This window comes from Mytilus trossulus, chromosome 2 (assembly GCF_036588685.1).
Source record: "Mytilus trossulus isolate FHL-02 chromosome 2, PNRI_Mtr1.1.1.hap1, whole genome shotgun sequence".
NCBI lineage: Eukaryota > Metazoa > Mollusca > Bivalvia > Mytilida > Mytilidae > Mytilus > Mytilus trossulus.
Window position 1 is genome coordinate 20,095,482 of NC_086374.1, and position 17,373 is coordinate 20,112,854.

General features: G+C 30.9%; 1 protein-coding gene across 1 annotated transcript in view; it reads left to right on the forward strand.

Moving 5' to 3' along the window:
• The window catches only part of LOC134706707 (mucin-19-like), a 263,376-nt gene that overhangs the window by 18,123 nt on the left and 227,880 nt on the right, over nucleotides 1–17,373 (forward strand). Inside the window, exons 22-43 of the mRNA XM_063565889.1 lie at nucleotides 339–484; nucleotides 804–913; nucleotides 1,366–1,515; nucleotides 1,831–1,939; nucleotides 2,163–2,317; nucleotides 2,856–2,975; nucleotides 3,497–3,622; nucleotides 4,092–4,202; nucleotides 4,988–5,292; nucleotides 5,669–5,798; nucleotides 6,640–6,968; nucleotides 7,272–7,398; nucleotides 8,030–8,080; nucleotides 9,641–9,975; nucleotides 10,446–10,575; nucleotides 11,461–11,789; nucleotides 12,405–12,534; nucleotides 13,010–13,138; nucleotides 13,637–13,681; nucleotides 14,191–14,444; nucleotides 14,728–14,866; nucleotides 16,412–16,495. Coding sequence (XP_063421959.1) covers nucleotides 339–484; nucleotides 804–913; nucleotides 1,366–1,515; nucleotides 1,831–1,939; nucleotides 2,163–2,317; nucleotides 2,856–2,975; nucleotides 3,497–3,622; nucleotides 4,092–4,202; nucleotides 4,988–5,292; nucleotides 5,669–5,798; nucleotides 6,640–6,968; nucleotides 7,272–7,398; nucleotides 8,030–8,080; nucleotides 9,641–9,975; nucleotides 10,446–10,575; nucleotides 11,461–11,789; nucleotides 12,405–12,534; nucleotides 13,010–13,138; nucleotides 13,637–13,681; nucleotides 14,191–14,444; nucleotides 14,728–14,866; nucleotides 16,412–16,495 — 3,544 coding nt within the window. The remainder of the gene's footprint in view (nucleotides 1–338; nucleotides 485–803; nucleotides 914–1,365; nucleotides 1,516–1,830; nucleotides 1,940–2,162; nucleotides 2,318–2,855; nucleotides 2,976–3,496; nucleotides 3,623–4,091; nucleotides 4,203–4,987; nucleotides 5,293–5,668; nucleotides 5,799–6,639; nucleotides 6,969–7,271; nucleotides 7,399–8,029; nucleotides 8,081–9,640; nucleotides 9,976–10,445; nucleotides 10,576–11,460; nucleotides 11,790–12,404; nucleotides 12,535–13,009; nucleotides 13,139–13,636; nucleotides 13,682–14,190; nucleotides 14,445–14,727; nucleotides 14,867–16,411; nucleotides 16,496–17,373) is intronic.

Sequence of the window (17,373 nt, forward strand, 5' to 3'; positions counted from 1 at the left end):
ACCTTTTCTAAGTAAAGATTAACAGCGTTTAAAGTATTTGACTATGCAAGACAAATCTTAACAAAATATTTAGGAAATCAACTTTGTTAAGTGGAAGTTTTGCTCTATAATATTCTTACTATTTTCATCTTAAAAAACAATATATTTTTATAGTATCGAATTGAAGTCCTCATAAAATATTTAAAATCATATGCATAGCCATTTCTAGCAGTTTATTATTTTTTGCGTGTGATGTAAGAGCAGGCAACAATTTCAATCACATGTTTATCATAGAAAAATATTCTATATTGTCCTTTTTATGTAATTTCATACATTACCTGTTTTCTTTTTCTTTACAGGGTGCTCTATCAAACAGGTTGAAATGGGCTGAAGCTTCCTGTAACGTCATTAACGAAGATCTCTTCAAAGAATGTAGACAAGCAATCGTTGGTGGTGAATCAAAAGTGGAAGAGTACTACAGAAACTGTTTATATGATTCATGCAAGTAGGTCATTTATTTGTTATGACGCATAGTATAAAACTGACCTGTTTAAAATACAAATCAGAAATTTTACTAACTAGAAATGGAGGATAATTAGAGTGTGACATAATGTTTAGAGTTCAATCAACAAACCAATAATGTAATATCTAATCATGGTAAAAGATAAAAGTCTTGATAAGGCGTTAGAAAAATGTTTCTTAAAGTATCGATAATTTTCACCTGATATTTTTTTCCTCTCTATTTTCTTGTGGCTGTCACGATAAGATAGCTAAACCTCGACTTTAGTAATAAAAGATATAACACATATCTTTCTATATTTAAGATGTGATAGCGGTGGTGATTGCGAATGTTTGTGTACTGCTGTTGCTATGTTTGCTGAAAAGTGTAATGAAGTCGGTAAACCAGTCAAATGGAGGAATCCAAGATTTTGTCGTAAGTTTTTAAAATATCTTTAAAACCCTTCTTTCCATCTATATTACCATTGTCAATTTCAATCAACAGACCTTAAAACATAAAAAAGACTATTGTGGTAGCACCTTTATATTGCTATATGTTACGCATTTGTTTCGCGCTAGTAAGGGTATCACAAGAGTTGTGTGTCTAAGTTGTGTTTTGATATGGTTCAGTTATGTTGTATAAACTATATTATTATAGTCTTATGTACAAATATAGTTCAATTGTTACTAAATATTTCAATTTTGTTTTCATTATTATAGCATTGATTCCTTTTTAAACAAGTAATGGTTGAAGCATTTTTAAATAACTGCGTGTATTTAAGTGACTTGTCACTCCATTACACTTTCTTGAGTTTCTATATGAACTGAACTATGTCTTTCTTTGACTACATTTCAATATAATACATTTAAACTAATGTAATTTTACAGCAATCATGTGTCCATATGGATATGAATATAAAGCATGCGGTAAACCATGTCCACAAACATGCAGAAATATTGGAGATGAACCTGATCCATGGTGTGAATCAACATATTGCGTTGAAGGATGTTTCTGTCCAGATGGTTATGTTGAAACAAGTAAGTTTATTATTACCATACATAAGCAAAATCAAACAAGTTTTAGGGGTATATTTTCATGCTCTTTTGCTCTTGTATTTCATTTTATGTCTTGAATCTGATCTTGGATGTTGAGTTGTTGAAAGAATTTATGTCAATCATAGGGTTTGTGCAAAGTAATGCTACATTTCGTCACATCATTCAAACATCTTTTAAAAGTTCCAATTAACAGTTAAATATTGTATAGGATTGAACAAATCATCATTTAAAGTTAATACTTTATATATATCTTTAAATGAGTTTTGACTTTGAAGAAGACATTTTTTTCTATTACAGCCACAAGGTACAATTCAACTCAGTGCATACCTGCAAATGAATGTAATTGTGTACACAACGGAAGAGATTATCCTCCAGGAACCTCTATAATTGACAACTGTATGAATTGGTAAGTAAACAAAATTAATTAAGCTGACATTTAAAAAGAAAAATATTCTAATATTGTAGTTACGTATCGTATTGTTGATAAAATCAACATCAATATTGAAATATCAACTTTTTTTTTTTTTTAGAATTAAAACAAAAGCCTATCTGTTTACTTTGATGTCCTTCCATTAATTAAAACCAATTGTCGTAAATACACATAACATGAGAGTATTCTTCTTATTTAGCACCTGTATGAACGGAAAATTCCAGTGCTTTGGAACAAGCTGTGAAGGCAAATGTGAAGACGATGAATTCATGTGTACCAATGGCGACTGTATAGATAAAATGTACTATTGTGATGGTCATCCTGACTGTAACGACGGATCTGATGAAAAATGCAGTACGTATAAATTTATAAGAATCGAAATAGTAAGGCGGTTTACATTCAAGCAGATCAAAACTGTATTTAACTCGTGCTTACGAATGTCTTGATATTGTCCATATGGAAACTCACATGGAAATAAGTATCTAGCATTAGTATATATTTTCTATAAAATATTATGTTAACAAGGTTTGACGTTCTGAACAGGGAGGTCTATTTTGAATAGAAACTATGGAGTCAAACGCTCGAGTGTTTATTAAATGGAAACAGATTAAAAGGATATGAAATGTTATGAAGCAGTTGTATTAAAAACCTTGTCGTGATATTACACGATAGTTTATTCAGTTGAAATGTCTATTTTGTAAATAGTGCGTGGTAGTCCTTCACTAGAACGATGTATACCATATTGTAATCCAATAATAATTCATGCACTGTAATTGCAGAAAAGCATAGATTCATCTTAATATATGCATGCATTTGTATCTGTATTGCTGTAGTGCTTTTCACAATGGATTTGAAGGAAATGTTTATAAAACTATTTTTATCTAATTTTCAGACCTTACCTGTCCCCTTGGTACGATTTCTTGTGATGTGAGCAATACAACCTGTATTCCTCTGAATTATATGTGTGATTCAAGAAGTGATTGTATTAATGGCATGGACGAAAGAGATTGCAGTAAGTTATATTCAATATGTAACCATTAAAAAATATTCTTTATCTATCTATTTTTTACAGCGGCAATCTTTTCTTCAGTTAGGCGCATATGTATAACAGAGGGTGCCTATACCAAAGTGATATTTAAACTCATGAATATATGACAACTGACAACGACATTGCAAAATAAAATGTAAAAACGACCAACAGTGAACAATACACAACATAAAAAATTAAAAAAAACTCACCCAAACAATAATGCACGAATCACTTAATTATCCAACATCGGTTGACTGCGCCTTCCACCAGTCAGAAAAAAGAAATGCATTATAAAAATAACTTTTTTCAATAAAAAGTAATATAAAAATTGTGTACATCTTATATTATATTTCTTGTAAGATTTTATGTTGTCTTTAAATGTTATACCTAGTTTTATCAAATTATTGAAATCACTTTTTTTCAAATATTTCAAATTGCCATGAATAATGATTTACCTATCCATACGGATGTAAATTGATTCTGTTTTATTTGATTTGTTTTAGCACCAACATGTTCTGAAGATGAATTCAAATGTGACTCAGGGAAATGCATCAGCAAAAAGTTTAGATGTGATAAATATTATGATTGCGGAACAGATGATTTATCTGACGAAGTCAACTGTACTACTGGTGAGTAAAATAATCATGCAATGAATAACACTATTCATAATATTATTACTAAAATGTGATCTGATCCAAAGTGAACATAAAAAGGATTCAGGAATATATGAACATCAGAAAATACAATTTCGGATTCTAAGTTTTAAAATGGAATATTTAACAGTTTCGTTTTATTTCTTATAATTATCAGCATTCATTTGATTATCATTTTGGCATCCTCTGCTTCTTTGTTTCTTTGTTTCACTATATCAATGCATTTTCAAATCATCTCCATTTCAAACAAGGAAATAACTAAAAAACTAAAAAAACAAATATCCTGGAATATGGCTAATGTCAAATGAAATTATAAAAAAAGTAAGCACGTATCAATACAAATTTGATCGTTTTATTTGTTTTATAAATTGTTGCATACAAAAATAGTCCATTAGGTTAAGTTCATTGCTTCAAATAATACCCGTGTATATGATGTTTATTTTAGAGTGTTCTACAGACGAGTTTGTTTGTACTAGCACATTCAAGTGCATACCTTTTAACCTAAAATGCGATGGTCATGATGATTGTGGTGATGGATTGGACGAGCAAGGTTGCAGTAAGTATTTAAAGTATTTGACAACTTGTAATCATTTAATAATACCGCAGTGAAAAGTTATGATTCAACTGCAATGATATTTCCAATAGAGCGATACACACTGTTCACAAGTTGGATATAATTGACATTGGTGTGCTACAACATGACACATAGGTTCTCGCTAAAAGAAGTTGGTACTTGATAGAACGTTGAAATAGAAATTATCAATTTTAACTTATTGATAGTTGATAGTATATAAAATGTTTATTTCTTATGCAGCAAAAATACTGCAATCTGATTGGTTGACTACCCCGGTGTAAATAACACCCCACCCTTGTTCACCCGGCGATAAATGAAATTTTGCTGCGCCTCAGGGTGTATGAATTTTCAACAACGGTGTAAAATTCTGTACACCCCTGATTACACCAAGCTAACTAATATTATTGTCTACATTATTACTTGCAGCACAATCATAAAGAACATTAATTTGATAATTTTATTAAAAAATGATATGAAAGGGGATGAAGAAACCAGTAATTACCTATGCTATATTATAAAACGATTTCTTTTTCACAAATCTTAATGTGATTTTGCAAATAGTGTATTTAATTTAAGGTGGTACCCAACATATTGTATCATATGATCGCTTCTTGTTAATGATATAATACTTCATCAAAGACAATCTTATACTAAAGCTTATTATAGATTATTAGATTTAGTAAATTAAAAAACAAATTGATGGATACTTTTTGTCCTGTAACATATTTCTTGATATTCATATCTACAATTATATGTTTTTATTGCAGCAACAACTACATCAGTTGCAACAACTACAATGGAAATGACAACAACTACAGAATGTGAGAAGTATAAAGTTCCACTTGATGCTTCAAATCTTGATTCACCTACAAAAACTTTGTTAACAAGCGACATAACAGCACTCACAGAGGACAATGCCGAGGTGGTTCAGATACCAAGCGAAACATTTATTCTTAAAATCAGCGGTTTGGACGATGAAGTAAACGGTTTAAAAATTTCAGGAGTAAACATTGGATCTATTACTGTGACATATACTCTGCCAGAAAGTCCACTAGCACCTGTAGCTGTTGAGGTAAATGAATACTATTTTCATCTTGAATAGGATTTAAGATACAATTACTTGAAAATAATTCTGCTTTTGTAGTCAGGAAATTTGTCAGTAATAGTATCCAATCAAAAATCTGGATAAAAAATACAAGATTTGTAATTTCATTATAAGCTCTGCATGTGTTCCATGAACTTTCCATTAGAAATGACAAAATTCAGTTAAAAACATTGTAACGTTAAAAACATTGTAACCTTATAGTCATAAGGTTATTAAAATATTTAGGCAAAGAAACCATTCATGACTAATTTAGAAATATGTTTATAATACTTGTATTACAGCGAAATGTCACACGTGTTGATATCAGTTAACACCAAAATTGATTAGCATCATTAATATTTAGGTACCAAATATAACACCAGGCCAGGAAATCCCACTTGAGTCGAGATTGTACAAAGAAATTGTTATAACTATAACAAAAACACCTGGCAGCGGCAATATTCTTTTGGATGCTATAGAAGTTTTAAGCTGCGGTAAGTTGAATACGGTTTTATATCCCATCCAAGTGTTATCAATGATATCCTAAAAAGAGATTCCAACAAACATACATTAGATAGAGGTTTAGGGGAGGGTTGAGATCTCGGAAAACATGTGTAACCCCACTGCAATTTTGCGCCCGTCCCAAGTCATGAGCCTCTGGCCTTTGTTAGACTTGTATGATTTTTAATTATAGTTTTTGGTGTATAATTCGGAGTTAAATATGTCGTCCATGATAACTGAACTAGTATACATATTTGTTTTGGGGACAGATGAAGGACGCCTCCGGGTGCGGGAGTTTCTCGGTTCATTGACGACCCATTTTTTGGCCTTCGGCTGTTGTCTGCTCTACGATCGGGTTGTTGTCACTTGCTGTCATTTCTATTCTCAATTTTGTACATTATATTAAATAAATTTGTCAGAAATATTGGTATTATAGAACTCGCTAGAAAATCTAGTTTATAGGTTCTCTGAAATGAAAAGGGCAAAACGAAAATACATTTATGTTAAAGATAAGTCCAGAAAAAAATGGTATTTTTCATTTAAATGTCTAAGTATGATAATTTTGTCATATATTTGAGTGTTATGAGGTCATTTGACACATATTTGACGAAATAATGTAGGTTTGAGACTTTGAGGTTTTAGATTTAACGCTCAAATATATATTATTCAACACTAATGTGTATCGAGTAGAAAAGTGAACATATGCATTATGTACATACAGAAAGTCTAGTTCATTAAGTATAGGAGAAGATATCATGTAATTTTGTTTTCGTTATCAAATGTTCAACATTTCTATTGATCATAATTATATAATCTATATTTGTTTTATTATAGCTAAAATCACTACACCATTACCAACGACAACAGCTCAACCAACTACAATGGCGGCTACAACAACTACAGAATGTGTCAAGAATAACGTATTCCTTGATGATTCAAATGTTGTTTCACCTTTGTCACCATTGTCGCCAACCGACATTGAAGCATTGAATGAGGCCAATGATAACAAAGTGGTTGAAATACCACTCCTATCAGCAGTTGTTATTGAAATTTCCGATATAAATGATGAAATTAACGGTTTGAAAGTTGTAGGTCAAAACATTGGAACAATAACTGTGGTATATTATCTTCCAGAGAGTCCATTAGTACCTGTAACTCTTGAGGTAAATACATTATATAGTAATCTAAATCAATATTTCAAATAAAAAATTACTTGTTCAAAATAGTGCTTCAAATGATTGTGTTTTCGTAGTTCGGAAATACGTAAGCAAAACTAAATCTTCGTAATTCTAACTATGACAACCATTGAAAAATGTATTTGATATCAGTTCTAGGAAACGTAAACCAAACTTCAGTCCAACCATTATGCATGCTAATCCACATTCATTATTCTTACAAATATCTGAAAAACGCAGTATAAATTATATCAGCTTAAATTGACATATTTATTCCATCACATATTGTAGACAAATATTGTACCAGGCTTGGAAATCCCAATTGAGTCGAGATTATACGACAAAATTGTTATCACAATTACAAAAACAGTTAGCCTTGGCAATATCGTCTTAGACCAGATAGGAGTTTTAAGTTGTGGTAAGTTGTCATTTTCAAACAACATGATATCTGCTAAATCTAACTTTTGAGTCAAATATGATCATAGCAACGCTACTTTATTGAAAAAGTGTTACACAGTAAGTTATATAAATAATATTCGGTGCCCCAGATACTATTCTCTGGTAGCACTAATCCTATTCATCATAGAAAAGCATAAACTTTATCGAAAATGAAAATTCAAACATGTACAGATTTGGTAGATATCTCTTTTATGAAAAAAAAGAAAAGCAAAACAAAAATAATTTCCTGTTACAATGGGTATAGGTAAGCTAAAAAAAATGTATTAGATTTTGGTATTTTATCATTTTATGTCTGTTAATAGTATTGTGTTTTTATCTTTTCCTCTGAAATATGTAAATCTTACACAAATATAGGAAGAAATATCAAAGTTTGCCATTTAAACTCTTTTTTCTTCATGATTAGCTATCAACTTTCTCACCATTTTCACCTTTTAACTAGTTTAATACTTACACGGTGAATAATATATTACAGATAGTTTTAAAATTACTTTATTTATTATCAGGTTGTTTAAAGAGAGCATTTCGTATGATTAAGTTATAAAAATACGAAAGTTATTGTTAATATAAATTTATTATTTTATTTTCTATAGCAAAACAGACTTCAGTCACGCAAGCAATCCCGACAACAGTTACACCATCTAGTATGTATAATTAACACATTAATATTCAATTGTTGATATTTTTGCTTTCAAATATCTTGCCTGTCAAAATTTTTCTTGTACATCTAATATTGATCTCTTGGTTGTTATACAAATGATGAACGTAGAAGAAGCTTTGAATGTTTACATAACTTTGTTTTAGTTGTAGTATACTATATTTGATTGAACTTAAAGTGTTTTTGTTTTGCATCATATCTAATGTACAATGAATAACTGATTATTGTTGAATATAAATAATCAGTTTATTGGTAAACGATTCTGGTGTTATTAATATGATTCCCACAGACTAACAGCAAGTATGTCATAAAGGTACAATGCATGGTAATTAAAAATCATTTTAGAAGGAACAAGCTGCAAGTGTCTATGTAACAGACACTATGTTCCGTCAGTTAATTTGTTCCAGCGGAACTTTTCAACTAATTATTTCGTTCCAATGGAACTTTTTAACTAGTTGTTTTATGCCGATTGCAGTCGAAAAGTTCCGGAAAAAGTAGCTAGTTGAAAAGTCCCGGAACACTGTAGCTAGTTGAATAGTTCTGGCGGTACAGAACAACTAGTTACATCATCCGAATATGCCATATTGCGTTCTTTTTGTAGAAAGAGGGGGAAGAATGAGTATCAGTACATATAATAGCAAATCATTACTTTACCCAACGCATTGAAAGGGGTTTCATTGGGGACAAATATGAAAAAAGGGGCATGGAACTTTATTTTTTTGGGAAATAATTAAAATGTATTTAAATTTTAATGTACTGAGGGGAAGGAACAAACTTCCCCAGCAAAATTTGAGTTGTATTTCATAGCTCACATAAAACGGAATAAGTTGCAATATCATTTGAACTTTTGGGCTAGTTTGTTAGTTCCGGTTTTGACATATTTGCCAAAGAGGAACTTTCTGGCTAGTTGATAAGTTCCTTTTGACTTTTGTAATCAGTATCTTGGTATCCCGTTGAAAGGTTCAAATATAATATATTGCGCCTTTACTTTGCATCAATTCTCCAAAAGGAACTTTCTGCCTGGTTGAGAAATTCCGTTGGAACTTTTGGGCTAGTTTGTTAGTTCCGGTTTTGACAAATTTGGCAAAAAGGATCTTTCTAACTAGTTGATATGATCCGTTGGAACTTTTAAACTAGTCACTTTGATCCGATGGGACTTTAAAACAGAAAAAGAACAAAGTAACTAGTTAATAAGTTTCGGAATTTTTCGGCTGGTTAATTCTTTCCGCCCAGAACTTTCCAACGTCAGAACAAAAGAGCATTTACATTAATACCAATTTTGTTGGTTACAAATTTGTTCAATAGTACAGGATAAGGAAAATAATACAACTTTTTGTAGATATAACATTTCAAAGCTTCGATGCTAATATATCAACAGCAAAGACACATGAAAATGGTTAAAGTGACCAAGATTATATCTAAATTTAAGACAATGTGTAAGTAGCTCAACAATCAACGAAATAAGTTTAAAAGATGGAATAGTTTTCATGCTGTATATTATAGAATGTGTTATTGTGTATTATAAATTCTTTGCTTATCATTTCAGTTATTCCTACAACCTTACCTACTGGAACAACCACACCTCAAGCAACCACTTTAGAGGTTACAACAACTACAGAATGTGTCAAGACAAACATAATACCTACCATTGATGGCTCAAAGATTGATTCTAGTACCGTAACTTTGTCAGTGGAAGACAAAAATGCACTGAGAGAGAGTGGCGATAACAAATTTGTTGAGATAACCAAAGATACATTTGTTTTGGAGATCAGTGATGTGGACGATCAAGTTAATGGTTTGAAGGTTGTGGGAACGAATATTGCTAGTATCACCGTGGATGTTTCTCTCCCTGAGAATCCAACAGATTTTTCATCTGTACCGGTGAGTAGATATGTATATGCCCCATTACCGCTTACAATAAAAAAAAACCCACTAATTATTAGAATACCACTGTTGACAGCGTGTTAAAATTCATTATTTATGCCAAACAGTAACATTTGCTACTGTGTAATAGCAAGTATCTAAATTCAAATACATGAAATTTTTATTTCAGTTGTCGTAGCTAGCTGAACACCTCACTTGTATGTGTGAAAAAACCCAAACAAACTTAAAAGATGAAAATGTCAAAAATAGTTAATCTTGTGTAATAATCTTTATCACTATAAAAACAAATAAATCATTTAACAGAACGGTCTTAACTATGATTTTTTCCCAAAATATGCAAACTTCATAATCAGGTACTTTACTTAAAAACATAAATACGCAGGTTGTTATTACATGCAAGCTTTTTCGTATAAATATATATTGATATGCGTTTTAAAAAGTGACATTATTTTGAATCACTGTTACAGACTCTGAATGTTCTGCCGGGTGAGGAAATACCTTTGGAATTGAAAACCTATGATGTTATAAGAATAACAGTCACAAAAGTGCCTTCCAGCCCTAGTATCACTCTGGACAGTGTAGCAGTTCACATTTGTGGTGAGAAATGATTATTGTTTTATTGTTATCTGGTCGAAAGCTGTATCATAAGTACTTTCATTCTACTCTCGTTGTATTTTTATGCCAATTTCAACTCTTCTTATAAATCCCTTACACCTATTACATGCATATATTACCTAGCTAGAAATAATAAGATCTTCATGCTTGTAAGTTAAATTGGAAATTCGAATTTCACTTAGGATCAAGGAATAACTTATTTAACTTCATAGTCATAGGACCTAAATCTGGCGGTTGTACTTCATGTCGTGACTCGTCGATTTCAATTGGAGGGGGAGGACAGGATAATTATCAATAACTTTTCTATCAACAATTATGAAGTTTCTAGTTGGTGGTTTTTGGAGTTTCCTGTAGTATTATCTCTATTTGGGTATTACCAGTTTGCCTGTATACATTATAACATACTAGGTGTCACATTGTCTCTATCTTACTTATCTTTGAGAGTGGAAAATATTCAAATGAATCAACATTGATGAAAAAATACTTTCTCTAAAATTCTTAAATAAAGAATGGAAAATTTGTGGCCATTTTTTTTTTTAATGCAAACTGCGTGCTTTGAACAATACCATCAATGTTTGTTCCGATGCGCATTTCTTAATTTTATTTCACCAGGGACGCTCAAAGAAAATTTAAAAGCCAGGCATTTACACCAACCCCCAAAAAATAGAGAGCCGTATTAGCCAAAATGAACGTACAATATTAGCCAAATCCATCTTTATAATAATGATAAGAATGGTAACGAATGAGTTGTCATAACATTTTATTGGACAGCAAACAATGATTAACTCTGTATTAAATGTCAAATTTGAAAAAAAAAATACTTGTAATTGCTGCTTTCGTTTTTTAATGCATTGTTTATTATAATAGGTGAACTTACAACAGTTTCAATGGGAACAACTACACAACCATCTACTATAGAGGTTACAACAGCTACAGAATGTGTTAAAGAAAAAGTTGTACTAGGCGAGTCTAATATTGATACAAATAACCCGTTGGCACCCTTGTCCACAAGCGATAAAGATGCACTTCAAGAGAAAGACGATAACAAGTTTGTTGAGACAAATGAATCTATTATGGTTCTGTTGATTGACGGTTTAGACGAAGAAGTAAATGGTGTAACAGTTTCTGGTGATGGCATTGCTACTATTACCGTGAAGTATAATCTTCCAGATAATCCAGAGTTTATAACTGTTCAGGTAAATGATTGTTATGATCGTCTCGGCTCCAAATAAGATAAAACTAATTTATGATATGTAACATGCATTTTGAATATACAAATTAGGTAGTGAGATTTCCCTTTTGAGTTTTTATATATTATCACATTTATTTTCATTATTGAAGCCGTATGGTAACCTTTACTTTCGTGTATCTTCGTCGATTGTCCTTCATTGGACAGTTGTCTCATTTGGATGCACACCTCATCTCCTTAATGTTATGTTATGTTAACATTAGAAGTCTATATGATGATATATTACGGGATTAATTGTAGGAGTTTTATTAGGAAATTTAATCGATTTTTTCAATTCATTACAGTTAACAGAATATATATTCAGTATATAAAAACAAGGATCTTCAATAAACTGAATAAATACATATCTCTTTGGTTGATCGTATCAATCTCATTATAAGTAAATAGCTATATGTAGATTATTAAAGTTCATTTTATTATACTTAGTCAATAAGAAAGTAATTAAAAAACAGGCAAATTTAAAAAAAAAGTTATTTGAAATGAAATAAATTCATACATGCTTTTGATTAGATGTCGCAAAAGAACCACCTATATATTTTAGTTTCTTTCTACAATATTTCAGGCCCCAAATGTACAGCCGGGTGAAGAAATCCCATTGGAATCGAGAAAGTACAACGTTATAAGAATAACAGTCACAAAACAATCCGGCAGCAGTAGTATTCGTTTAGACAGTGTAGAACTTTCTACTTGTGGTAAGATTTGACTGTTATGTTGTCTTCTTTCTGGGTATTTCCTCCAATAAAAAGAAAACCTACGAAAGATGAAATGAAAACAAGTATTTCTCATATTTCGGCAATATCACGGATGATAAAAGGAATAGTGTGCATTTAGTTTAAGTTGATGAAATATTTTAATGAAAAGTAAGGGAAGCCAAGATGTTAATTTTAAATCAATTTCTGAAATACGATTTGTGATATTACTGACATAAATGCTAACAATAGTAGTTCACCAATCATAAGCAGCTTAACCATGCCAATAAAAGTCTGTGTAGGGTTAACATGCATGACAGTACCGTTTCATTGGAGATATTTCAAAGCCATGCAAAGGGGTCCGGTGATCGGAAGGAGATTTTAAATAATCAATTATTATATAATTATGTTTTGATTTTTGACAAAAATATCTTTCTAAGAACAAGTATGGTAAATATTATTTGTTTTTTATTCAAAGCCAAACTGACAACTGTACCAGTGGTTACAACTACATCATTACCTCCAAGTACGCCGGTTACTTCCCCGACGGAAAAACCACCAACCACCAGTGCATTGCCTACAACAGTGCCACAAACCCCACCTACTGGTTTGTACAATTAATAACAAGTCTCGACATAAAATCAATTACATGAAAATACGTAGTATATTCTTTTTTTTTAATCTAAATGTTTTATTGTTAAAAATTTGAACATTAAAGGTTTACAAAAACCAAACTATGGAAGGTTGAGGCAAGACAGAATCGTTTGTACCTTAGTCTCATCAATAGTCTTTTCAATGTAGAACTCATTTGGCTTAAAATGCGAAAATATTTCATAAGGTTTTCAAAGTTGGACGCCACCTTAATGACGTCTAACTAAATAAATGGTTAAATAAACTGCATCAATAAGTTTTTTATTAGAATTTTAAAAATATTATTGGTCTATAACATCGAAGTTTGATTAGTTTTGAAGCAGGAATACCGTTTCATGAAAAATCAACTAGATCGCATTGCCTAATGTTTTTACTGTAACTATATCTCGACTTATGTGAGATATTTTACTACATGATTTCAAAACGTTTACAATTCAATATTGTTTATTTACAGGAGTAACCGAACCTGCAACAACAGTACCACAAACAACAACAACAAGTAAGTAATAAGTTTTATTAAATAAATATATGTTGAGGATTTGTTCTTGTGGTATTTTGTTCAAACCTATACATCAGAGCAAAGAAGATGCAAATGTAATGAGATAGAAATAGAGATACCAAAGCATTACGTTTTTTTTAATGAAAAACGTAGCAGTCAAACTCTGAATTTGTTTATCCTCAAACTATTTCTACACGTCAGCTGTAACAACGTGTTTTAAGAATGACATTGTGAATGTTTGAAGTGAAAAGTCAAATCACAAAACACTTTCAACTGAGAAAATTCTCTGAAAAAATATTTAACACTACATAAAGGTTCAACTGTAAAGTGTACTCATAAGTCTAAGGTATGCAAAAAATATAGCTTATAATCACTCTGAGGTTATTGTCAATCCAATAAAAAGTATCTAACAAAGAAGATTACTAACAGTCCAGTTGACAACAGAACGTCTCTGTTTACTTTGTACAAATATCTCATTTTTTTTATGTTTCTTAAAACTTTTGTTTCAGGATGTGATGAACAGCCTTTCAAAACATCTTCCACTGACGACTTTTCAATAGTACCGTCATCAAATGCACTTGGACAAGACGTTTTAGACATTCTGCAAAAACCAGGAGTACCATTAACCTCATGGTCACCTCAATCAACAGATGAATCTCCATTCATTGTATTCACTAGTACAACTCCAGTAACATTTATGTCTGTGCAAGTTAACGTGAAGAATGTAGAATCTGTGACTCTTGAAGTTGAAGGATACTCTAAGGTAAGATATGTTTTAACTCAATCTAACTTGCTCATTTGAACATAGATTGTTTTCATTTCAAGAAGTAATAGCAAAAAGAAGTATGCAGTAGTGTAAATCTGAAGCACAATATGCAGTATTATACGAGAATAATTAAGTGAGAAAAAGATAAAGTACTTGTAATGCTTTAATGCTATCGTATAGACACATATCTGTAATGTATGCTCACGAATCTTACCAAACATTCTCAGCAATATTGATTTCTTTTTCTTCCATTTTTACATTTACTCGAAATTCTTTTCAGCCACAATTAGCCACCACATCATTGGTATCATTCAAATTGCCAGAAGGAGTAGACAGCAGTACATTCAAATTGATATTCGTCCCAAGTGGCGATGTGATTCCAGTTATAAGCAATCTTCAAATTGAAGTTTGTTATGAAGGTAACTAGATTCAGACATTTATTTTATTTTAAGTAAAAGTAAGCAGTTTTAGTGAATCTTTTGTGGTTTGCTTTAGCGGCCAGTTTTTATCGTATATCTGTCCACATTCTATCAAAACTACTATAACAAAATCAAATCATATACATCAAAGGTTCGTCAGTTTCAGACTTTTTCGTTCTGAGTTAGAATTGAAAGGAAAATGATATACTTGATTGCTTCCATACACTAATATTAGAAAAAAAAGCTTACCTCCCAGACGCTTCATTATTTGTTACATTTAAAAAAAATGTTTTATACGATAAACCATTAAATATCAAATCGGTAATTATTTCTTTGGGTTCGGAGTCAAATTCAATACATTTGTGTTGTAAATAGCTTGTTTATTGGTTTCCACCCTTATATCGTTTTGTTAATTTCGAGTGTACAGTTAACAAAATTATAATGACTTAAAAAAATTATATTACCAAAATTCATATTTGTAAAACTTTTTGGTAAACATGTTTGGCCCGTAGAAAGGTTGAATATCAAAACTAGTCATAAATTAAATATTCTATCACAGAGAATCCCGAAATGATTTTTTTTCGGTTTGAAAAATTTCAATATTCCCCGCTACTAAGGGAAAATAAATGTTTTACTATTTCAAAGTAGCAGTAAAAAAGCATTTCGAACCATTGAAGATACATGTTAAAGCACATACCTAACTGTAGTGGCTAGTAAATAAATCGTCAAACCTTTTCAGTCGGAGAATAAGGTCTCGTATGTACTTTATATTTAACATGGCCATAAAAGAGGGAGGTTTGGCATGCCACAACACCAGGTTCAACACACTTTTTCTTTCTTAAAGAAAATGTCCTGTACCTAGTCACGAATATGGGCATTGTTGTATTATAGTTCGTTTCTATTTGTGTTACATTTCAATGTTGTGTTTCTTTTGTGTCGTTTGTTTCCTCTTATATTTGAGTGTGAATTCACATTAAAATAAGACGTGTCACGGTACTTTTCTATCCTAAATTCATGTATTCAGTTTTGATGTTATATTTGTTATTCTCATCGGATTTTTTCTAATGATTAGTTCGTTTCTGTGTGTCACATTTTAATGTTGTGTTGTCATTCTCTTATAGTAAATACGTTTTCCTCAGTTTTGGTTTGTTACCCGGATTTGTTTTTTTTCTATCGATTTATGAGTTTTGAACATCGGTAAACTACTGTTGCCTGTATGTTTAACGATTATATGTATCATTTAGTTAGATGTCCTGTATTGTTTGTTTTCATATACATCAAGTATAAATCTCACTCTCACTCGTTATCGGCTCGCTTTAATAGCTAGTGTGTTGAATAAGGTGTAATGAATTGGGTGTTTCAATATTGAGCATGCATTAAGTCATCGTACAGTCGGTGTATGTGTTGGAACTACACATGGCTACGCTTTGAGAATAACAACTTACTTGAAACACCTACGCAAAAAACACCAAAATATATATTCTATTGTATTCTCGTTTAATGATAGCATTGTTTTTAAAATGAATAAATATTTTTTTTCTTTAGGAACAACTACCGTTGCACCTACAACATCAACAACACCAGTGTTTATCACTTCAGCTGCAACTACTCCATCAGTCCCAACATCAGGTAAGTTGTCTATAGTCATGTATCAAGATAGACACATTGAGTACATGACCTCATTGTTTTGAATTACTGGTACTCATGTGTTTTGGAATATGCTCGACGTATTCAACGAGCTCACGTGTACTAATATTTAAGGAAATGTATTAATGTTATATATATATCAATATTAATGAAATATATATAGATGTATAATTATGCTTCATTGGTTATTATAACTCTGACATAGACATCTGAAATGATTTCATATCGGACTGTTGTATTTGTATAGTTATATATTTTATATTTATCTTTTTTTACATTTACATGACATTTTTTAAAAACTTTATATTATTTATATATGTTTCTTCATGTGTAATTGTATTTTTTCGAATAATTTTGACTCTCTGGTCTGATATTTGGAATTCATACAGAAACTTCAAGTTTTAAAACATAAAACAATAGTTGTTGATGGTTTTTTTTGCGTCTTATCAAGTTTGAAATTGTGCTTTTGGCGTATTTAATCAATTGTTGGCTTAAACATTTTACATTGATTTTTAAGTGTATAAAAGAAACATTTTAGATAAACAATATTGATTCATTGGTGTCGATATATTTTCCTTTTCCTTAATTGCAAAAAAAATTATCCAATGAGAAAAACCCAGACAAATTGTTTCATATTGCATGGTGGTAGCTTCGATTTCAATGTCTTATTATATTTCGAATCTATACAAAGTTCTGAATAAACAATAAAATGAAATATTGAATCATATTATTCTAAAGATAACTATACGTGGGTTTAGATAAAATATTTTAAAAAACTTCTTTGTGAATATATATCAGAGCAAAATACAAAAAGAAACTTGTCTGTGGATTCATGTTTTGGTTCAACCATTGTCCCTTAA